At 36.0% G+C, this 25307-nt stretch overlaps 1 protein-coding gene across 2 annotated transcripts in view; it reads right to left on the bottom strand.

The window, feature by feature from the left end:
* Nucleotides 1–23518: 23518 nt before the first annotated feature.
* Nucleotides 23519–25307, bottom strand: part of spon1b (spondin 1b) — a 112181-nt gene continuing 110392 nt past the window's right edge. For both annotated transcript variants that reach the window (XM_048157700.1, XM_048157699.1), the window contains exon 16: nucleotides 23519–24914. In XM_048157700.1, the coding sequence (XP_048013657.1) occupies nucleotides 24751–24914 (164 nt within the window). In that variant the 3' untranslated portion in view covers nucleotides 23519–24750. The remainder of the gene's footprint in view (nucleotides 24915–25307) is intronic.

Here is a 25307-nt window from a genome sequence, read left to right as displayed (position 1 = left end):
GAGAAAAAATTCTGCCAGAATGGTATCAGAGAGTAACTTATTAAATTTTTTTTGTGTATACAAATAAAAAGGTTTTGATGTGTTTTGTGCACAGATATGATATAAACTGTACAATTTATGTTTAAATTTACGATTAAAAACAGTTAACTGTAGTTGCCAGAACTTGAAAATACAATGATGCATAGGCTATATAGTAAAATTAATTTTTCTTTACACAATTTTAAATAAAAATAAAAATGTTTCTTCCATAAAATATATAGGCCTATATTTATCTAAATGTTATATATCTTAATATTAACTGAAAATATATGAAATAAAACTATATTAAATAAATTTTACTGTCTAGACATTATGTAGCCCCGCCCCTTTTCAGCGCTTCGCTCGTTGTCTTTTGACTTCCGGTTTGTATTTCCACAGCGATCTTACGTATTTACGAATAAACTGGTCGTTTTAAAATTTTCCAGGTCTACTGACATTTGTTAAGACATCTGCTTTAAACACTACAATGCTCGTGATAAATTTTGTTAACTCTACAATAAGTAAATTCACTTCACCAGCTAATTATTCTTTAACAGCGATGACAGAAATATAAAGCGCTATCGCAAAAACGAAAGTTCAAAGACAAAATTCTAAAGATGGCTGCGTGCACGTTTCTCTTGTGCATAAGGTCTTATAGGTTTATAATTTAAATATATAATAGATATTTAAATTAAATATATAATTTATATAAAAATTATAATATATAGGCTTAATTTTTGATAACAAAACCAAAGTCCCTTTAAAGGCAGGAACAACACACCAAGTCGACAGTCGGCTGTCGGGCAGTTTTTCTTCGTCGGCCGACTAAATTTTCTCGGTGTGTTCCGCAATCCACACCATCGGCTGAAGTTGGTCCTCGTCGGCTTTTTTCGGCCGATTCGAAATGTTGAATCGCCGTCGGAGCTCGTCGGTCCGTCGGGCCATCTGATCATTCTGATTGGCTGTTCAGCGACTGCCACCTGCTGGTGCGGAAAGGTATTTCATCTCACGCAGGCGCAGAACTGACGTGCTACTTGGCCGTCGACTGTTTAGCGTTGGTTTGGTGTGTCAGGTCAACTTTGGACACAGACGCTGCCGACGTGAGTCAACCCCACAGTCTGCTTTCGTCGCCACTAGTTCGTCGGCGTCGGCTTGGTGTGTTCCGGCCTTAAGACAAGTCATTTCACTCGGCGGCCATCTTTGAAATGCCTCTGGCATTCAAGTGCAGCTCCTATCTCTTTAAATGAGGAAACATCAAATTCTCCAAAGAGGTTTGCCAAGCTTCGATTAAATTTCAAATTTGAAATCACCAATGAAATCTGACAACATCTGTCTCATAAATTTAGATTCTAAACGCTCGAATCATGACAAAAAACTGTATTTTTCAAGCTGGATCAAGCTAATGTGCATGCGCAGACCTAAATGTGTGTCTCTTGTGCCTCATTTCGGAGGCACGCGTCTGACTGTTTCTATAGGAACCGGAGCTTCTAACGGCCGCTGAAGTGACGCAATGACTTTACTTATTCCGCCATATTGCGCGTTGCACTTTCTCCCATTCAAAACAATATGAGTGACACGTCTTGTGTTATTCTATAGTCTTTGACAAAACTAATAGATAAAGATCACCTCCAAACAAAGGACTGATGTACAGAAACTAACAAAACAACTGGTTGAACATTAATGAAATAAAAACTTAATCAAGTTTGAGAAGGATGAATGAACTCCGAGAGCCTCAAATGGAAAGCTGAATCAAATATGTATTCACTTATGTAACAGTTACCATTGTTCCACTTGTACACATTCAATGCACTTTATTTTGTCTGTGCATGAACTAAAAGAGACATCAGGATAATCCCAGTTTCTTGATGGATTATGAAATGACTTTGTCAGCAGCACGGATCCAATATCATTCCCAATACCAATAGTCCTGTAATGGAATAGTAAGGCTTCTCTCACTCCAAGTATACAAAGACTCAGGCATCTAGAGCTCTATCACATGCCAAGGCAACATCAGAAGACTTAAGTGGATTCTCTTCTCGCCCTTCCCCTTCCTCTGGAGCCGTCCGTGGCAGCTAATAGACTGAAACTCCACACAGACTCGCCTTGTGTTCCGACATAAACAATTAACCAATGTGACGAGATGTACAAAGACTTAAGTCAAAGCTTAGACAAGTGCAGACTGTCCCACATCCAAGGATAAAGGCTAATGAGATGTGTAGATTCCTCACCCCTGCTTTCCTTTTACCCCTCTCCCTCTCTTTTTGCTCCTATCTATGGCGGTGTGGTGCCACATCTTGTGTTTTAATTAGCTCTCACACTTTGTAAGTGCCAGCCATTCTCCACAGAGTCAACAGACAGAGCTGTTCTCTGTGATAATGCAGGTTCTGTGTTTCCTGTTGGATTATTCATACGGGACTAATCTAGAGACCAGTCATGTCTCTCTACAGCTGTTCTGTCGCTTTGAAAGAAAGCAGTCAGCTTAGTGGCACAGCTAAGTACGGTTGGCCTTCTTCTACCTTTATATAGGCTATGAACAGTTTATATGCTCTGTTTGTGTCTTTATATAACAAAAAGAATCGTTCTGCTTGGTAGGGTTGAAGTTTAAAGACTCAGACTAACTTTAAAATGTCTTTTGGGATGTGTTTTGAGAGATACAAATTACGCTGACAAGGCAACACTCTAAAAAAAATAAAACATCAAGGAGTCAAATGACATTTCGTTCAATAAAAATGATTGTTAGTTCACTGAGTGCAGTTTGTTTACCTTTTAACATTCGTCACTGCTATGTGCTTTGATGAAGGGATGTTTTAATAAATAGACAATTTAAGTTAAAACTTGGATGTTGTTCTACTGTAGATAATATTTGTTTCAGTATTAAAGTTGTCATTTCCGATCCTGATTGTATTTGTGTCTTATCAATGTCACTTTCTTTTGTACAATGTATTGGTTGAAAATGTCACCCACCTTCCGGTCTTAAGACGATCCAGTCATTTTAGGCAGCGGCTATTTGAACTAAGTGTAAATAGCAGTTAGATGCTATTTACACTAAATGAAAATAGCATTTATTCTTAGCGATAGATGCTATTTACATTAAGTGCAAATAGCTGTAGATGCTATTTATACTAAGTGAAAATAGCAATATATTCTATTTACACTAAGTGACAATAGCAGCATTTTCTTAGCGATATGCTATTTACACTAAGTGAAAATAGCATTTATTCTTAGCGATAGATGCTATTTACACTAAGTGAAAATAGCATTTATTCTTAACGATAGATGCTATTTACACTAAGTGCAAATAGCTGTAGATGCTATTTATACTAAATGAAAATAGCATTTATTCTTAGCGATAGATGCTATTTACACTAAGTGCAAATAGCTGTAGATGCTATTTATACTAAATGAAAATAGCATTTATTCTTAGCGATAGATGCTATTTACACTAAGTGCAAATAGCTGTAGATGCTATTTATACTAAATGAAAATAGCATTTATTCTTAGCGATAGATGCTATTTACACTAAGTGCAAATAGCTGTAGATGCTATTTATACTAAATGAAAATAGCATTTCTTCTTAGCGATAGATGCTATTTACACTAAGTGCAAATAGCTGTAGATTCTATTTTTACTAAATGAAAATAGCATTTATTCATAGCGATAGATGCTATTTACACTAAGTGCAAATAGCTGTAGATGATATTTATACTAAATGAAAATAGCATTTATTCTTAGCGATAGATGCTATTTACACTAAGTGAAAATAACATTTATTCTTAGCGATAGATGCTATTTACACTAAGTGAAAATAGAATTTATTCTTAGCGATAGATGCTATTTACACTAAGTGACAATAGTAGCATTTTGTTAGCGATATGCTATTTACACTAAGTGAAAATAGCATTTATTCTTAGCGATAGATGCTATTTACACTAAGTAACAATAGCAGCATTTTCTTAGCGATATGCTATTTACACTAAGTGAAAATAGCATTTATTCTTAGTGATAGATGCTATTTACACTAAGTGAAAATAGCATTTATTCTTAGCGATAGATGCTATTTACACTAAGTGCAAATAGCTGTAGATGCTATTTATACTAAATGAAAATAGCATTTATTCTTAGCGATAGATGCTATTTACATTAAGTGGAAATAGCTGTAGATGCTATTTATACTAAATGAAAATAGCATTTATTCTTAGCGATAGATGCTATTTACACTAAGTGAAAATAGCATTTATTCTTAGCGATAGATGCTATTTACACTAAGTGAAAATAGCATTTATTCTTAGCGATAGATGCTATTTACATTAAGTGCAAATAGCTGTAGATGCTATTTATACTAAATGAAAATAGCATTTATTCTTAGCGATAGATGCTATTTACACTAAGTGCAAATAGCTGTAGATGCTATTTATACTAAGTGAAAATAGCAATATATTCTATTTACACTAAGTGACAATAGCAGCATTTTCTTAGCGATATGCTATTTACACTAGGTGAAAATAGCAATAGATTCTATTTACACCATGTAAAAGTATCAGTTCTTTGTAATAAGAGTAGCCTAAATAGTAATTAGATGTTATCTATACTTTATACTGGCAGATACTATTTGAACCTCAGTATTTTTGTACATTAACAGGATGCAATAATATCATAGAGTGTAAATGATTATATTGATTAAAATTTTTAAATGGATGCTGCCTTATTGGGAGAATAAAAACACCTTCCCCTAATCCTATACTCAGTAAACACTTTTAATATTATTAAACACTCATTCGCATTTTATTTCCACTTTTAGAACATTATTTTAATTTTTATTGAAAAAAAGCGAGCTCGGCAAAAGGCGAATTCGAACCTGCATCAATCGCATTAAAAGCCAGATCTGCGAGCCTTAATCACTACTGCTGCCCCACTGATGAAACATTGAGTTTTGCATATCTTTTTAAAAAACAGACATTGGTGGGCGGAGCTAGTGTAAATAGTATTTGCCAACAAGGGATGCTATTTGCACTTAGTGTAAATAGACACTTTGGTCATTTTAACAGAAATCTGTGGTTGCGCGTAAGAACAAAAAAGTTCCCCAAGCAAATTTTGCTTGTTGGTCATGTGAATTCGGCATGCCGACCAACAGCAATTCGCTTGGTTTGAATGTGACTTCTTTGTGAGCTGTACTTCATACATAGCTACACTATTGACAATGGACTTGTTTTTGCACGCAGAATTGACTCTTCGCAAAGACCCGCCCCCCTTAGTTACTGTTGCTTTGTCTGACAAGCCATGGCTCTGTCACACGACACGCAGTGAAAAATACATCGCGGAGCAAAGAGGCTCGTGAACCGATCATCTCTTCTTATAAAGGTACAAAACAGATATTAGTACTTCATTAGGTTGGTAAATTAACATTATATCAGTTAATGAAATACGTTATTTTATCGTGAATTTTACTGGGATTTTTTTTACAGTGTGTAACAATGATGTTAATATTACTGAAATCCAATGTTAAATATACATATTTAAAATGTAAAATTCACATGTAACTCCGTAAGTATGTTTACGGTTTGATGTCATTTTTACAGTATTGTTCTGGTAACCACAGCTGCCGGTATTTTTCCGTAGAAACAACAGGATTTTTTTTACAGTGTACTAGTTCATTTATAACATCAAATAAACATGAATGAACATGAGAAGGAATGTTGTTTCTAACACGGAAAGACGTCAGTACACACCATTTTTCAAGTTCAAGTCCACCAAGGTTAATCTTCTAACTCCTGACTGCTTTGTCGGACAAAATTACAGATTCTGCGTTCTGATTGGTTAGCTCGCTTGTCAATCAAACTCCCGGAGAAGGGTCAATTGAGTTAGCATGACTGCACTCCAAAACAAATTTGAAAGTTTTTAGAATACAATTTTTAATATCTGTTTTATTATTTTATTCTGTTGTGAATATGTTAAACCCCTCAGTAAATAGATTTAAATCTAATTTAAATATCAAAGATTGCTGCGTAACACACAAGAATGAACCTCATTGGTTCTCGCACATCAAGCAAGCACGGTTGAGTTTCCGTTTACCACAACTTATGTGTGCGTTGATGAATGTTAAAGCCTAAATTCAATCTGTTCATCATATAAAGTGGTCGTGTCTCTTCAGAATATAAAGACTCAATTCATATGGATTAGTTTTACAATCTCTTTATGAACATTTTGAAGTGTGAAAATGGTAGTTGCATAGACTGTCAATGGAGAGACACAAATCTCTCAGATTTCATTAAAAATATCTTAATTCGTGTTCTGAAGATGACTGAAAGTCTTACATGTTTGGAACGACACGAGGGTGAGTAAATGATGGCAGAATCGTCATTTTTGGGTGAACTAACCCTTTAATGCAACCTCATAAAATGATATCTGAAACCAGATATTACGCACATATTTTCCATACTCTTTGGAGTATAAATTAGTGATGGAAACATTTTGTTTTGTTGCATTTGAAACTTTTTAAACTTAGTTTGGAGCCCTGACTAATGGTGTTTTGCAGGACGGTATTAAAAATGAATACATTGCTGTCTGTGTTTGTTAATGAGAAAGTTTGGAATGACTGTCTGGAGATATGCTTAAAAGTGCTTCAAGATCAAGTCGATTTCTTTAAAACGGCATACATTACTGAACACATTTTGATCTTAAAGTATGACAAAAACTATTCTGAGCTGTGATTTCATGAACGTTGGCAGCAGCAGGCTATTCCTCCACTATTCCCCTATACCATCAATAGTATGAAGCAATACCAACCATGGGGTCCTTGGAGGTTCAAATAAGTCTCTAATGTTGGACATGTTGATGCCAATGGGCATTACATATTATTCAAGTGAGTTATATGCTGGCTGAAGCAAAAAGTGGCCTCACAGCCATTGCGTATTTATCAGTGGCCACAAGACGTAATATCGGGGCTTGATTAGATTCGCTTTTATTAAAGAGCGTTCAAAAAGGGCTTTGACAGAACACACTTACGTAACATGAAATGCTCTACTTGTTTGAAGACTATGTGGAATGTTCTGGCAGCATCACCTTGACCATTATATTGATAGATGTTGTATAAGCACAGTGAAATACTGTGATTTCCTCTTTTATTTCACTTGATGTTTTCAGCCTTGCTTGTACAGTAATGTTCGTAAAGTTGTTAAGACAGATCATCTATTCCGTCTTAGTTCCGTTTTTGTTTTTATTTCCATTTAGTAATTTTATTGCTTTGATTTAAACTAATAAGCATATTTTATTTCAGCTTTATTTGAATTAATACAAATGTTTTTAATAGTTTTAGTTAGCCCTTCTTTTACACTGTAAAAAGTAATGCTCTATATCTACTCCATAAAATTTTGGCAACCGATTACAAGCAAAATTATTAACTAAATTCAACAAATAGAATTGAGTTAGAATTAATCAAATTAATTCCTTAAATGTCAACCATTTAAAACGAGTAAAATTTAAACAAAAATATCTGAATAACAGACAGACGTCAAAGATGAATTAAGAACTCTTTATTTTTTATTGCCAGCATTGAAGACACCTGATGATAACAAGCAGAATCACTGACGGAAAGAGAAACACAAGAAATAACAGAGGTTGAAAATATGTGGTCACCACTATGGTGATCAGTGTTGCATTTAGTTGGGCGGTTTGACTCTTTGCTTTTTATGCCAGTTTGTGGTTTTTGTAATGTTGTTTGCTAATTTACACATTTTAAATGGTTGACTTTTAAGGAATTCATTTGATTAATTCTAACTCAATTCTTATATGTTGAATTTAATTAATAATATTGCTTGTAATCTGTTGCTACAATTTTATTGAGTAGATAGAGCTTATTACTTTTTACAGAGTAGCGCAACAGTGAACTTGTAAACCATGTATGTTTATGTAATGCTTTGAATCAGATAGCAATCCAATCAAAATGCATGAAGTGACCAAGTGTAAACATTCACTAAAGTTCAATCAAGGCCAGTCATTACTGCTCATTCCCACACACACACAGTCAGCAAATCCCTGTATTGGACAACGCCCTGTGAACTCCAATATGCTACTTTCTCACACACAGAGCACTGTGGGATATATTTGATGAAGTCTTCTGTGTTTGTCATGTGCTACAATCACATTTGTTCCTTTGGTACTATTCACTCACTGAATAACAGTGAGTTGTCAATGATAAAGCTGAAATACAAGGACAAAACCTAGAAGTGTTGGATGGAAAGTGTCATTTCAGTTTTATGTGGTTTGCACTTTCTCCTGTTTCTTATTCTGAATAAAATACTTTGTTTGCTGAATTCTATCGTTGAGCGTGCTACACATATAAATAACCTATAGAAAAATATATGTTCAGCTATTTCATCAGCATCTGTGACAAGATTACCACAGAGAAAAATGTATGACTCCTCCCTCAGTTATACATGGTTATGGTTTATTTCTTACACGTTAAGTAGTATTTTTGAAAAATATGTTTAAAATGATGTAAACTCATGTCATACAGTATACTCCACTCACACTGTATCAATAGTCTAATAAATCCTGTGGCTTGCTTATTTGGGGATACTTAATATTCAGCAGTATTATTGATTTACTGACACTATCAGAGGAGAATGGAGCTGGATAATGACGTCACTGCTTTATAGCTGTACTGAACTCAGTTGATCTCGCATCCACATTGACTACAATAGTAGGAAAACAAATACTATGGTTGTCAATGGGGGCGAGATCTGTTTGGTTACAAACATTCTTCCAAATATCTTCCTTTGTGATCAGCAGAACAAAGAAATTTATACAGGTTTGGAACAACTTGAGGGGGACTAAATGATGACAGAACTTTCATTTTTGGGCGAACTATCCCTTTAAGGGTGCCATCGAACGTTTTTTTACAAGATGTAATATAAGTCTAAGGTGTCCCCTGAATGTGTCTGTGAAGTTTCAGCTCAAAATACCCCATAGATTTTTTTAAATTCATTTTTTAACTCCCTATTTTGGGGCATCATTAACTATGCACCGATTCAGGGGCTGCTGGCCCTTTAAATCTCATGCTCCCTGCCCATCGAGCTCGCGACTCTATAATACAGTGCATTTACAAAGTTCACACAGCTAATATAACCCTCAAATGGATCTTTGCAAGATGTTCGTCATGCATACTGCATGCATGCTTCGGATCATGTGAGTATAGTATTTATTTGGGTATTTACATTTGATTCTGAATGAGTTTGAGACTAAAGCTAACATTACACACTGTTGGAGAGATTTATAAAGACTGAAGTTGTGTTTATGAATTATACAGACTGCAAGTGTTTAAAAATGAAAATAGCGACGGCTCTCTTGTCTCCGTGAATACAGTAAGAAACGATGGTAACTTTAACCACATTTAACAGTACATTAGCAACATGCTAATGAAACATTTAGAAAGACAATTTACAAATATCACTAAAAATATCATGATATCATGGATCATGTCAGTTATTATTGCTCCATCTGTCATTTTTCGCTGTTGTTCTTGCTTGCTTACCTTGTCTGATGATTCAGCTGTGCACATCCAGACGTTAATACTGGCTGCCCTTGTCTAATGCCTTTCATAATGTTGGGAACATGGGCTGGCATATGCAAATATTGCGGCGTACACCCCGACTGTTACGTAACAGTCGGTGTTATGTTGAGATTCGCCTGTTCTTCGGAGGTCTTTTAAACAAATGAGATTTACATAAGAAGGAGGAAACAATGGAGTTTGAGACTCATATGTCATTTCCATATACTGAACTCTTGTTATTTTCTTATGCCAATATAAATTGAATTTTTAATTCTAGGGCACCTTTAAGAGCTGGTAGCCTCATGGTGGCCGCCATATTGAGATCACATGACTTAATTGGTAACTGGAATTGGACACTTTTGCTCGCATTTTGATTGATAACGACAGTTATACGTAACAGTTATACGACAGACCTAACATGACATTGTCATTATTTTTACACCCGCTAAAGGGCGCATGACTTTAAATATAAGCCGTAATAGAGTGCCTCAGGGATGACGCATTTTTGTAGGCCAACCTGGAAGTTAGCGGCGCACAGGTTCCCTCGGTTGAAAGCCTATGCATTTTTCCCATAGACTTTTGGAAAATCGCAGAAAATAAGCTCTGTGTTTAACAAAGTGTTATGACACTTACACGTTTTGTCTATCAAGATAATCTTTACAAGTTAAAGCAACATAAATACATTTTGAAGCCTAAATAAAGTGGTCAGATATAAAAAGCTAACAGTAGGCTATAAACAGACTACAGCACACCATGGTCGCGGATCAACGTCACCACCACCACCTTCCTCAAACTTTATTTAGAAAACAACTTTATTTAAAAACATGCTCGCTGATTATTATCTGCGCTGTGTATGAATACTTATACACTTTTTTTCATGAGAAATGCTGTCCAAATGTCCTGTTTGTCATGATGACGTCTAAAGTCCCCGCCAAAGGAAGTAGTCCATTTTAGCAACTTGTTAGCAACCGCCGTTTTTAAGACACGGTAAAGGTTTAAAAAATCACAAGCGGGTTATAACTGGTGTGTTTTATGTCATAGATCAAAACGTGAAAATATTTAGAGGCTTTGTTAACCACAGACCTTATTTCAGGCGATTTAGCAAAAACCCATTCAAAAAACCCATAGACTTTACGGCGTTGGAACTCGCTTCCGAGTTTTGCCTACAAAAATGCGTCATCCCTGGGGTACTCTATAAGGTGCTTGAAAAACGACCTATAGGGTTGTTTTTTTTCTGAAGGACAGTCATATTGGCCATACTTACAACTACCATATTTCACTTGTATTGAACCCAAAACCTTCCTGATTTTCTTTCACAATTTACAACTTTTAGCACAATTGTTGATTTTTATTTCCAGGGAGGAAAGATTTCTTTCTCTTGAAAGATTTCACATATATGACACTGATTGAGTCAAACGCTCAGTAGTGCTCCTCTGATCTCTGTGCGCTTGATCATCTTTCATAGCACAGTACGTCCAAATGGAATTTATGATGTAATTGAGATTTCTTTGAGATTGCAGCTCCACAGGCACAAATGCAGTAGGCTTAAGAAACACTGTGTGAGTTTATGGCACAGTATCCCATCAATCCACTGCAGTAAATAATATGCTTACTCTGTTGTATCAAGGCTTAAGTGAGCAGTTACAGGAATTTCAGTTGAGCTTTGTTAAACTCAATTGGATTAATAACACTTTTTTTCACTTTTAAAGGGATAGTTCACTCAAAAATGAAAACTCTGTCCTGTTCCAAACCTTAGTTCTTTTATTCATATCTTTTATTTTAATTTAACCCTAAAACACAACACAGTATTAGCACAATATTAGCACAATTCAAAATATGGGTAATACACCAGGTTTGTGTGAAAGGATTAGTTCACTCTAAAATGAAAATTTTGTCATTAATTACCCTTTCCTCAAGTCTTTGTGAGATTTTTGTTAATCTTCAAAACACAAATGAAGATATTTTAATGAAATCTGAGCGCTTTCTGTCCCTCCATTGACAGTATACGCAACTACCAATTTGACACTTCAAAAAGTTCATAGAGAGGTTGTAAAACTTGAATTGAGTGGTTTAGTAAAAATTTTTTGAAGAGACACAATCACTTTATTTGATGAACAGATTGGATTTAGGCTTTTATTCACAAACATTCATCAGCTCATCATGTTCGCATGACGTGTGAGAACCAATGAGGTTCATTCTCATTTGTTAAAGGGTTAGTTCACCCAAAAATTAAAATTCTGTCATTAATTACTCACCCTCACGCCGTTCCACACCTGTAAGACCTTCGCTGATCTTCAGAACACAAATTAAGATATTTTAGTTGAAATCCGATGGCTCTGTGAGGCCTCCATAGGGAGCAATGACATTTCCTCTCTCAAGATCCATTAATGTACTAAAACATATTTAAATCGGTTCATGTGAGTACAGTGGTTCAATATTAATATTATAAAGCGACGAGAATATTTTTGGAGCACCAAAAAAACAAAATAACGACTTATTTAGTGATGGCCGATTTCAAATCACTGCTTCAGAAAGATTCAGAGCACAAATGAATCAGTGTATCGAATCTGCGGAGCGCCAAATTCATGTGATTTCAGCAGTTGCCGGTTTGACACGCGATCCAAATCATTATTCGACACACTGATACATTTACGCTCCGAATCTTCATGAAGCAGTGTTTTGAAATCGGCCATCACTAAATAAGTCGTTATTTCGTTTTTTTTGGCACACCAAAAATATTCTCGTCGCTTTATAATATTAATATTGTACGGAAGAGGATAATAAACTTGTTAAATTATGAGAAAAAAGTCGTTAAATTTCGAGAAAAAAGTCGAGATAAAATGTTGAGAATAAAGTCAATAAATTACGAGAAAAAAGTCGTTAAATTACGATAACAAATTCATTAAATTATGAGAAAAATTTTAAATTTCGAGAAAAAAAAACGAGATAAAATGTTGAGAATAAACTCTTTAAATTACGAGAACAAAGTCGAATTTGTTCTGGTAATTTAATTACATTTTCTCATATTTTAATGAATTTGTTCTCGTAATTTAACGAATTTGTTCTGGTAATTTAACAACATTTTTCTCATAATTTAATGAGTTTATTCTCAATATTTTATCTCAACTTTTTTCTCGAAATTTAACAACTTTAATCTCGAGATGGTTTTATTTTTTTATTATTGCTTGGCCCTAATCCTCTTCCGTAATATTGAACCACTGTACTCACATGAACCGATTTAAATATGTTTTTAGTACCTTTATGGATCTTGAGAGAGAGGAAGTGTCATTGCTCCCTATCGAGGCCTCACTGAGCCATCGGATTTCAACTAAAATATCTTAATTTGTGTTCCGAAGATCAACGAAGGTCTTACAGGTGTAGAACGACATGAGGGTGAGTAATTAATGACAGAATTTCATTTTTGGGTGAACCCTTTAAGCAGGACGTTTGAGCTTCCGCAAGAACCAATGAGGTTTGTTCTCACGCATCAAGCAGGTTCGGTTGAGCTTCTAGTCATGTTCGCTGATCAATATTTAAATGTGAATAAAAGCCTAAATTCAATCTGTTCATCAAATAAAGTGATTGAGTCTCTTCAGAAAATTTGTACTAAACCGCTCAATTCATATGGATTAGTTTTACGATCTCTTTATAAACTTTTTGAAGCGCCAAAGTGTCAGTTGTGTAGCTGTCAAAGGAGGGACAGAAAGCTCTCAGATATCTTTAAAAATACCTTAATTTGTGTTCCGAAGGCAAAGAGCATTTTATACATTCCCCTAAAAATGGCTTCCTTTGTAGAAAAAGAACTTCAAATGATGGTGCGTAAAAGATAATTGAATTTTCATTTTTGGATGAACTGTCCCTTTGAGGTTCTTCTACTGGAACAGTTATCAGATTATAAGCAGGTCCAGATCAATCTTTATCTTGGTCAAAAGTACTTTTAAATGAACAACAGGAGCCACACTTTTCTCAGAATGCCAGCGGGCTCCTTGTTTATCATCACTAAAATCCAAGGTGCCTGACTGTCACACGATTATGGCCTTTGGCTCTGTCTTGAAACTCGCCACACTGTTTCTCATTACAGTCGCGCCCCCTGAAGAACAAATAAAGATGGTAACACTGTGTCTGTATATTCCATCACTTGATGAATCACACATGCCAGAGCGAACGGTTTCTCAGGCAGCAGTCCCTCGAAGAGCAAATTCTGTCTTTCTGCTATCACTGACCAATGACATCATGTCGCCGATACCCTGACATATTACATCACGTAGGCCGCTTGTCCACGGTGATTGGTTGACCATGTGTATAACGGAATAAAAACTTAGAAAGGGCATGTCCCATAAGGGGTCAATGTGCCACTGCTGCACTCTGTTACTATGGCAACAGCCCCTCTGCTGAAGGAGACGTTTGTGTCATCCGTAATGAGGTTAAAAAATAAATAATCACTGCTGAAATCTGTCAGAGCAGCTGGGTTTACTCAGGTGGGAGGCTGTGTCCACTGCAATATGACATAATTAATATAAGCTTTTGTAGGAGTCAATATGTCGATGCTTGTATGGTTTGTTTTCGAAATAAAATGCTAAAAATAATTATTTTGAAAGAGACTTCTAGGAGTACTTATGAGGAATGATGATTTTTCTCCTCTTGTTCCTATAGGAGAATTGTCATTGTCTCTAAAAATGGTGTAACTATTAAAAGATTTAATGTACCTATGACTACAATTCTTTACAGTATATTTCTATGGCAACTTGTTAAATATGCTCTGAGATTCTTACCTTGGTTCCTCAAAAACAACCCCTCTTTAATTGTGTGTCCTAAAATATCAATTTTTCAAACCGATGCGGTTCCCTTTTAAAATGTCACCTCAGCATCAGTACTGTGGCATATGTTGGCATTTGCAAAATCTTTCAAGGATGCGGCATAGAATGCATGCTATTTTTGGTTACACTGTTATGGCTTAGTCAACAAAAATGAGTGATAGAATAATTTACGAAGCTACCAGGTGATGATTGCATTAATTAAAAAAAATAAATAAAAAATAGTATGGTTGATAATGTGGTATGAACAAAAAAAATCTAATTGGAAAAGAAGAAAAACAGCCAGACTGACTTGGAAATGTAATCTCCAAATATCCCCATACAAATCCATCTTGATGCATTTGAGGTGAGGACCAAACCACATTTATATTAAAATTCAGCCTTGAGTTCAACTTACTCTAAATTCACTCAGACCATAAGTGAGAGTTTTGTGACTTTTAGTCAATTTCTGTTAGCTTCAAGGTCATCTTTCTGTTTTGAGTTTGCATTTTCTCTGTGTCTGTGATGCAAAACATGCAGTAGGGTGAATTCAGGTTGATTGGGACATTTTTTTCCCAGTCATCTCAATGGCAAAATGTGTCCCAATCACCCTGAATTCACCCTATATGTGAATTAGAGATGCTAAATTGCGCATAGGTGTGGGTCCGTGTACAAATCCCAAGCCATGTAATGGGGAGGGCTAGGGAAAGATCTGGCGACCCACCCTGGAAAAAATAATTGCCAAGAAAATTCATGGACAGTCTCTTGCGCATGGCGATTGAATCACCAGGGCCCGGTTTTTCAAAAGTAATCTGATCGGATTTCGGCCATTGGATTGGATCAAATCTTGAAAATGGCTTGTTCGAAAGGAAAAAGGGATTCTGAAATCAGATTAGATCACGGAATCCAATCCTAGTTTTAATCTGGATCAAACCTTCAGTTTGTGTTGTTCAAAACTTGTCAGTAGGATTTGGATAACTTTGATCCAAGAAAACAGGATTATCCTGATCCCAACAGGGGGTAGGATTTCAAGGTGGATTCCAGGAGGAAAATGTAGTAAAACTTTAAAACTGGTCAAAAATACAACATTTATATCATGCAATATACATACACATTTTTTTTTATTTTGCTCTTGATTAGTTTAACTGTTAAATAAATTAGAAGTAGACATTAACCTACATATTTAGCCTTTCGGTAACCTGCTGTAAAGTAAAAAAAAGATTTTGGTGCCATAAAACAATCCCCAAACAGCTGTAAATATCCAACAAAAATATTATATTTAATTCAAAACCCATATTCTCTCTATCATCATGTCCCTTTAGGGGCTCCGTAGAGCACTGGTAATCCAGATTTGGTAATCTGGAAAAGTGTGTATCTGGATCATGACGATCCACTCCAATTTGTCTTTGAAAAACCAGCACAAAAGTAAGATGGATTACCTGATCCTGGATAGCAAAACATGGGATTTCCAAATCCAGATCATTCTGATCCAGATTAAACTTTTTGAACAACTGGCCCCAGAGAATCACCAAGAGTTGGATACAACTGAAATGGCTAATGAATGAATGATACGCTAACATGCTCATGAAAGTTGACAAAATTCAAACATTCAAAAATGTGTGATGCAGGGCAGTGTAATGACCGCAAAGGTCTAGAGGTGCGTTTTTTAAAAGTTAAACTTTTTTAAAAGTACTTTTGTCCATTCAGTATAGTACAGTCGGCAATACAAGGATGCGCAATGCTTCACATAATGTGAAAAGCACTTGTGTCATGCGTGAGATGTTGAAATATAGACGAGAGACACAAGAGCAATGGTCAAACACACCCGTATAGTGCATTTTTACATAGAAAAACAATGGAAAAGCACTGCAATGGTATGCAGAAAAGTGTTCTGTGTGAACAGCAATTTTCTCTTCTGGGAAAATGAAGCAAAAATGTTGATGACTCATCCTGTACTAAATGGCTTTTGTTCAGTCAAATGCTCTAAAATGAGAAAGTCCCTCCATCAAGCAGCATGTTGCATATCATAGTAAAAAACAGGCCCTTTGATAAGTCCTCCTCTTTATATATGTTTATGACAGTTTAACAGTAAATCTGAATCTTGAGTGGAGTAGCCGGTGATGGTGAGGCTCAGTGGGATTTGATATAATGGAGTACAAAGAAGCGCTAGAAAAGTCAACGCATGAATAAAAGATGCATAACTACGGTGGCATTCACAGAGAAGAGCAGCAGGAAGACTTGATTGTCCCCCGCCTCCTTTAGAACACTTACTTATTAAACTTTAATAGAGGGCAATGCCATACAGTGACCTGTAAAAACACGAGGATGTGTCGATGATAGAAATGCACGGTTACACATGCACATTTAAACACGTGGGTCTTTATGTAGGCTATACACCAATCAGATATAACATTATGACCACCTTCCTAATATTGTGTTGGTCCAAAACAGCACCCGGCCATCCACGTGATGTCAAAGGAAACGTGATTCATCAGACCAGGCCACCTTCTCTTCCATTGCAGGACAAAAGAACATCAACAAAAAAAAAAAAAGCAAACAAAACCAAAACAAAAATAGAAAATAAAAACCAAAAAACTGAGCCAAAATAAAGTAGAATAGAATGGAACGAACAAAATTGGAACATAATGGAACAAAATGGAACGTGTCATAACTACACATAGAATAAAACAAAGTGTAATGGAACAAATGGAACCGGAAAAAACTAACAAACCCAGAACAGAACAAAGAATGTTAATATTCAGAAATATATGTGTAATTTGTTGTATAGCTCCTATGGTGCAATTACACTCACAGTGCTTAAGATATAATGATGTTCTGTGCCTTTGATCAAGGATGCAACTGAAGCCACTAAAATCACTTAAGTGTAAATATCACTGGCCATGTGGGAGACGGATTGTATGCATATGAATTTGAATAAACAAAAACACAAAGAAAGATTTGCAGTCATCTTAAAGTGAGAATATCCCCCTTCTGCTTTCCTGTGCCAAAAATAAATGTCCTCCTCTGTGCTTGATTCAAAGGCCAGCAGCTGGTTGAGGGAAATAAAACAGCTGAGTCCTGCACCAGCAAACATGTCTCGCCATGTCTGGACATGACATTGATTTTTCTGCATTTCTTATCAGATTTGTAAAGACTGAAGTCTTCAAGAGCATCAGCTTGAGATCCAAGGACAAGATAGAACAATGAAGGTTAACTGACTTATAAATCATGGAGTAGAATACAGGAGACTAGAGAATTTATACCACAAAGACCTTATTAGATGTTCATGTTCAGATCTTTTTAATAAACGACTCGATCAGATTCACAAAAAAAGTTTTATTGATTAATTCACTCAAGTCATTCTAAGCGGGTTTTGGGTTACCAATTATTGATGTTACGCTCGACTTGGAAACTTGTGTTGTGTCAATAATGTATTAGGCTAGAGCTTCATATGTTTTGGGCAAAAACATGTGATGTCCAAAGCTTGATTTGCCTAAGTGTGGTCAAATTAGTGCTATTTAGTTGACATTTTGTGTCATATATTAAGCCCACATTTATTTTGTTTGTTTGACCTAGGCTATTTTAGTGCCATTACACTTAAATGACTTAAAGGATTAGTTCACTTTCTAATTAAAATTTCCTGATAATTTACTCACCCCCATGTCATCCAAAATGTTCATGTCTTTCTTTCTTCAGTCGAAAAGAAATTAAGGTTTTTGATGAAAACATTCCAGGATTTTTCTCCATATAGTGGACTTCAGTGGAGCCCCAACAGTTGAAGGTCAAAATTACAGTTTACAGCGATCCCAGATGAGGAATAAGGGTCTTATCTAGAGAAACCATCGCTCATTTTCTAAAAAAAATTACAATTTTATACATTTTAACCATAAATGCTTATCTTGAACTAGCTCTCTTCTTCTTCTCTATTAGAATTCCTGTATAATAGTATTACTGCCCTCCAAAGGTCAAATTTTGAACTAAATTGTCATATATAATATTCTAGTGCAAGTATATAACAACTAGTTCAAATTTGAACAGTAATTCACTTAGCAGTGTCTACACTGCTGGAATTCAAATAGAAGAAGAAGAAGAAGAAGAAGAAGAAGAGAGCTAGTTCAAGATGAGCATTTATTGTTGAAACTTATTTAATTAATAAATTTATTTTTAAGAAAATGAGCGATGGTTTGTCTAGATAAGACCCTTATTCCTTGTCTGGGATCATGTAGAACCTTTGAAGCTGCACTGAAACTGTAATTTTGACCTTCAACCATTTTGGCTCCACTGAAGTCCACTATATGGAGAAAAATCCTGGAATGTTTTCATCAAAAACCTTAATTTCTTTTCGACTGAAGAAAGAAAGACATGAACATCTTGGATGACATGGGGGTGAGTAAATTATCCGAAAATTTTAATTTGAAAGTGAACTAATCCTTTAAGGCCTGTTCACAGCAAGGACGATAACTATAATGATATATTTCTAAAAATCGTTCCATAACTATAAAGATAACAGCAAAGAGAAACTATATCGTTGAAATCACTTTCAGAGCAATTTTTTTTACAGCTAATGAACGATAAATACATTGACAGCCAATCAGAATCCATCCTGCTTTAAAGAGCTTGAACATATAAAGTTGCAGATGACAAAAAATACAGTGCATGCTTATAATAAACAGAATGATATCATAAGTTGGTGTGGACACTAGTTATCATTCTGGGTGTGAACATGCCTTTAGTCTCATCAATAATACCTTTTATTGCTTCTTTATAAAACGGTTAGTTCCTGTCCTTGATTCTGATTGGCCGATAGCTGTGTTTTATTCATGATAAAACATGGCTATGACCGCTTCACCCAACGGTTCTGTGTATCACTACACAACACCCTTAGCAACCACTCTTAGCAACGTAAACTGTATGTTCTCAATTGATATTGTTCATTGAAGCTTATTGTATTATGTAGAAAAGTGTTGTGAGAAAAAGATTGAGTGAGCAAGTTTATTACCTGCATTCAGATTTTGCTTTTTTCTTCAGGTCAGTCCTGTGTTCATAATAAAAAATCTGTTTTATGCCCGATGTATTATCCTGTCCTTTAAACAGTTAACAGCGCTAGTCAAAGCATTTGTCAGTTGCGTCTTGTTCCGTGTTCACAACAATTCAGTCTTTTCAATTTAAAAGTCTTCGCTACTGACTGACACACCTATAAAGACAGTCTTTGCCGCCATCTAATGCCGCAATAATGTAACTTCTGTTGCTGTTCACGGTCAGGGACTATTTTTTCCAGCGGAAGGAAGGCTTTTAGTGAAAGTTTACTTCATGAAAGTTGCATTGATACATATTTGTGGCTTTAATATTTGTTTTGTGTGGTAACCGTTTTATAAAAGCAATAAGGTACTCGAGGCTAGTGCTGTATCGTGAATAAGTCACGGCTGAAGGGGTTGCTTCGCTTCGCGTCGTGCCTAACAACACCCTTCAGCTGTGACTTATTCACGGTACAGCACAACCTCGAGTACCTTATTGCTTACAAATAAAATAATATATTCACGAAGAACCAGTTAAACTAGACCACCAGATGGCTACAACAGTACACAGTATTGAAAAGCTTTGTGTAATGAACTAGTTACGATTCAGTTGAAAAGAGCCCCAGTGCTTCACAAAGGACAAAGAGTCATCAGCTTACTGACTCACTGAACATAAACGTCTATGTTCATTAAATGTTCCTTTTGTAGTTCTCAAGAGAAACTAAAACCAAAAGAGCCTGAATTCCCCTCACACATGATCACAGAACATAAAGCTGTCAGCATTGTTTTACTGGCCACTTTCATCACAGGTAAAGGCGCAAACATTCAAGGATAGTTTGTGCAGAATACAAAGAAAAATCAACCTGAATAGTCAACATCCATATATTTAAAGACAAAATCCACATAATTTCCTTTTTCGCTTTGGGCTGTTTGTGGCACTTATGAATTGCTTAAAAGCAGAAATGCATTTTGTTGTTCTCAAGAGATTGAACGGCCTTCTATCCAACGTCTGAAAGATTAACATTTCAAATTCTCTTTTTGTGAAATGCGTTGTGACATTTGAAAACCCACAATACTAATTGTGCTATTCTCTATTCCTTGCAATTGAGCATTCACTTCACAAAAGGCTCTAGGAAACATCTTTTATGTACATACAGATGCACATAATGTCTTTCTAAAATGTGTTTCATTGGTTACCAACATCTGAAAACCTTGTACCCAGCACATTATTCACTGCTTCATGGTCTTCCAAAGTAGGACCATTATGTTACCATGGTTTCCACCACTGACAGTAACATGCTCTTTAATGTTAGGGTCGCAACCTCTGGAAAACCTTTAAGAAAAAATCGAATGTAGAGGAGGCATCGCTGAAAGAAATCAGTTTCACCGAAAACCTTGTAAAGAATGTGTAGCATTTAACAATGTCAGGCAACCTGAACTGACTCACCTTAAGAGACAATAGAGCGGACATTGTTCTCCTGACATCATAGTGCATGATGTCAAAACATCTGTGAAGTAAAAGTACACTTGAGTGCTTCATTAAACATGTAGGCTACAAATATAGTTTCCCAAAAGTTCTGCTGTACTTCTAAAGTTGAGAATCTTATTCAGAATGGGTTTTCAGGGCAACCATGTCAAGATTCACCAGGGTTAAAACTGTGAATCCGAAATGTGAATGTGAAAACCGTTTTGTGGCTCTTTAATGTGTCCTGACAGATCGCCTCAGCTCAAGCGGCTCGTGAACCGATCATCTCTTCTTACTGGTTAATTTATAGCATCAAATAAACATGAATGAACATGTTAAGGAATGTTGTTTAAAACGCGGAAAGACGTCAGTACACACCATTTTTCAAGTTCAAGTCCACCGAGGTTAATCTTTTAACTCCTGACTGCTTTGACGGACAAAATGGTGGATTCGGTGTTATGACTGGTTAGAACGCTTGTCAATCAAACTCCCAGCGAAGGGTCAATTTAATGAATCGCCTCATTAACTGAACCTATCTTTGCAGACAGTGATTATTATTACAGTAGGCATATATTATTTGCAATAGACTATTATAATATTTTTACAAAAAATATATATATTAAAGGTGCCCTAGAATCAAAAATTGAAATTACCTCAGCATAGTTGAATAATAAGAGTTCAGTACATGGAAAAAACATACGTTGAGTTTCAAACTCCATTGTTTCCTCCTTCTTATATAAATCTCATTTGTTAAAAAGGCCTCCAGAAAACAGGCGAATCTCAACATAACACCGACTGTTACGTAACAGTCGGGATCATTAATATGTATGACCCCAATATTTGCATATGCCAGCTCATGATCGAGGCATTACACAAGGGCAGCCAGTATTAATGTCTGGATCTGTGCACAGCTGAATCATCAGAGTAGGTAAGCAAGCAAGAACAATAGCGGCAGATGGAGCGATAATAACTGACATGATCCATGATTACATGATATTTTTTGTGATATTTGTAAATTGTCTTTCTAAATGTTTCGTTAGCATGTTGCTAATGTACTGTTAAATGTGGTTAAAGTTACCATCGTTTCTTACTGTATTCGCGGAGACAAGAGCCGTCGCTATTTTCATTTTTAAACACTTGCAGTCTGTATAATGCATAAACACAACTTCATTCTTTGTAAATCTCCACGGAGCATATAGCCTCAAACTCATTCAGAATCAAATGTAAACATCCAAATAAATACTATACTCACAGGAATCGATGCATGCATGCAGCATGAATGACAAACATCTTGTAAAGATCCAGTTGAGGGTTTTATTAGCTGTGTGAACTTTGTTTATGCACTATATATCTGCACTTATAGTCGAGAGCTCGGGGGGGCAGGGAGCGAGAGATTTAAAGGGGCCGCGCAGCCTGAATCGGTGCATAGTTAATGATGCCCCAAAATAGGCAGTAAAAAAATTAATTAAAAAAAATCTATGGGGTATTTTGAGCTGAAACTTCACAGACACATTCAGGGGACACCTTAGACTTATATTACATCTTTTGAAAAGACGTTCTACGGCACATTTAAAAATTTTACCTGAAAGCTGCTGTTCACATCTAGGGCCTGTGTTTTTGTCCCATAGAGTATGGAATTATTTTACTGATAAACTAGACTACTTCAAATCTTTGAGATGAAAACTGTGAAAACGTCACACAGTCGTATTAATATTCATATGCCAAACTTTCATTGTAGGATTCTTAAATCCACTGCCCGGTCCTTCTTTCATCAGCACGTGTTACCATGACTACCAAGCTGCTGTGTTTGGCCCAGTTTAATTAATTTCTGTGCTCAGCGCTAGCCGAGACATGATGCGTTCTAACAATAAATTGCTCCTATCATGTTTAGGAAGAGAGGAAAATCTCCTGTGTTTGAAGTATAATGCCTCTGGGCCGTTTACCCCACACTTGTCAAGCCAAATAACCGTGGGAGTTTTCATAAAAGGTTTAAAAGGCACGCGGTGTAAAGTTCAAAGCTAAATAAAAGTATGATATGCGATCGCCGTGTAACAGCTCAGCACTTGAGCTCGATGCTTGTGCTTTTACCAGTGTAATAGGCTACACCTCCCTAAAACATTTTACTAAAAATGACATACCCTTGCTTGATAGAGTCATCAAACTATTTCAGGCAGCTGTCCATGGCTACAAACTACTTTAATCCAGTAAAACACTCAAGACATTTCTTAAAATCCTAAGATAAGAAAAGATATAGCCTACACAGAAAGTGTACTTCAATATTAAGAATGTTCCAAACCCACATAGCTTTCTTTCATCTGTGAAACACAATAAAGACTAGGATTCAGTGAAAAAAAAGACAGGCCTACAATGAAAGTGAATGGACTGTCAGTCCCCAATTCTGCCCAACAACATGAGGGTGATAAATTATGACAGAATTTTCATTTTTTGGCTGACCTATTCCTCATCCTGCAGCCGAGTTTGTCGAGAAACTGAAATGTAAAGGCACGATGCCACTTGGTGACGAACTGTGGCATTTACGACTTAATTATGTAGAGCAACTCCAGTCTCTGTCTCCCCCTAGTGGTTACACAAAATAACTGTCCTAAATCAACAAAGAATATGTTCATAAAAAAAAAAAAAAGATTTTTTTTTTTTTTTTTCCAATAAGAAATCCAAAATATGTAGTCACATAAACTTTTATTGTAAAGATTTATTCCAAAATAGCAGAATATTGCAGAGGAAGGGATGAGTGAAAAGAAAAAAAGAGGGGAGAGAGAGAGTGAGAGAGAAATGAAAATCCACACTTGACTTTGGCAAGACTTTTTGAAGCTAAATATACCAAAATTCCACAATAAAAGTAAGAAAATGTCTAATTTAAATGCCTTCTGTCCCTACAGATGAGTTAATATTTCACATTAGCCTCTTATACATCTAATAATGCAATGAAAAGTCACAATCTATTTTCAACTCCAAGTTAATATATAACGATTTATAAAATAAAACCAAAAAAAAGTTGAATGGTTATGCTTACCTGTGCTTTTTAGTTCAGGAATACAATGTTAAACTATCCATAGGCCATCCCTAAGCCTGTATTCACCTAGATTTTCCGACTAATCGAGGGAAAAAAATCCTCCGTCCTCGCCAAACACTTGCTGTCTGAATCAATTGGGCATTGATTGTGGGTGACCCACCTTGATATCGTTCAATAGAGGTGGCCTCGGATAAGAAACTGTAATGCTGGCTGTAAACTCCCTGTTTTCCTTTATAAACTAATATGAGATTTCATCCAAATGCTTAATTGGATGCAGAAAACCATGGCTGTGTCAGAAATCACATGCTCTCTTGAGTAGGTACTTATTTTGAACAAGTACACTCTTGTGTAGGTGTTTTTGCAGCAATGCCACAGAAGAACCATTTTTAGTTCCCAAAATTTGGAATACTTCTTTTGTCACATACTGTTTTCGCCTACTATAAAGTAGGGAAGTATGCGATTTCGGATGCAGCCCATGTTTTTTTTTTGTTTTTTTTTACAGGAATGCTACATATCTGTTTTGACATCTGACCTTTACCCCAAAAGAATTTGGTTGTGCATAATGAATGAAAGGAAAATGAAATTATTGTTAAAAAAGAAGTGCACACTGATGTTTTAGTGAAGTGTCGGTTATACATTGATACAGTATATACGCCCGCTAAGAAGGCATCTAAAACTAATCACGGATAACAGGCCTGGTCCACGTGTGTGTTACTCTAAAATCCTACAAGCTGTAACTGGAACACACATCCCTCTCTGGTCCCGCTTCTGGAAACCCTGGGTTAAAACTACTCTGTTTCTGCCCTATTCAGCCTCTTTAAAGGCCGAGTCTGTGTGTGTTGGGGGGTGTGTGTGTGTATTACAGTGATAGAGAGTCTCTTCTAGCACGGGTGCACGTTGCACGCGCGAATCTCCCTCTTGTTTTTGCAGTTGTTGGGCTGTGAGGATTTGCCTTTCTTCTTTACGTTCATTACACGTTCTTGGACCCCCCCGCCGCACGACTTGGTACACTCCGTCCAGCTGGACCACGGGCGTATCGGACAGGCTGTTGGAAGAGAATAAAAGAAAATCAAGGTGGGGTTTTAAACAACGGCCCTTAACTGATAACTGTCAGTGTCCTGGTAGCGGGACACTTTGTACGCTCTGCATTTATTGCCTTTTTTCCCCTAACACCAGTGTTTGGGTAACGCATTACAAGTAATGCGAGTTATGTAATCAGATTACTTTTTTCAAGTAACTAGTAAAGTAACACATTACTTTGAAATTTACAGAACTTTTTTTTGCTATAAAACAAACAAACAGCCCAGCCCAGATGAGAAAAAGTAATGCAAAAGTAACGTAATGCATTACTTTCCATAAAAGTAACTAAGTAACGCAATTAGTTACTTTTTTAGGGAGTAATGCAATATTGTAATGCATTACTTTTAAAAGTAACTTT

The sequence above is a fragment of the Megalobrama amblycephala genome, linkage group LG15 (assembly GCF_018812025.1).
Source record: "Megalobrama amblycephala isolate DHTTF-2021 linkage group LG15, ASM1881202v1, whole genome shotgun sequence".
NCBI classification, from domain to species: Eukaryota; Metazoa; Chordata; class Actinopteri; order Cypriniformes; family Xenocyprididae; genus Megalobrama; species Megalobrama amblycephala.
Note: the sequence above shows the minus strand (reverse complement) of the source record. Positions and strands in the feature narration are given on the sequence as shown.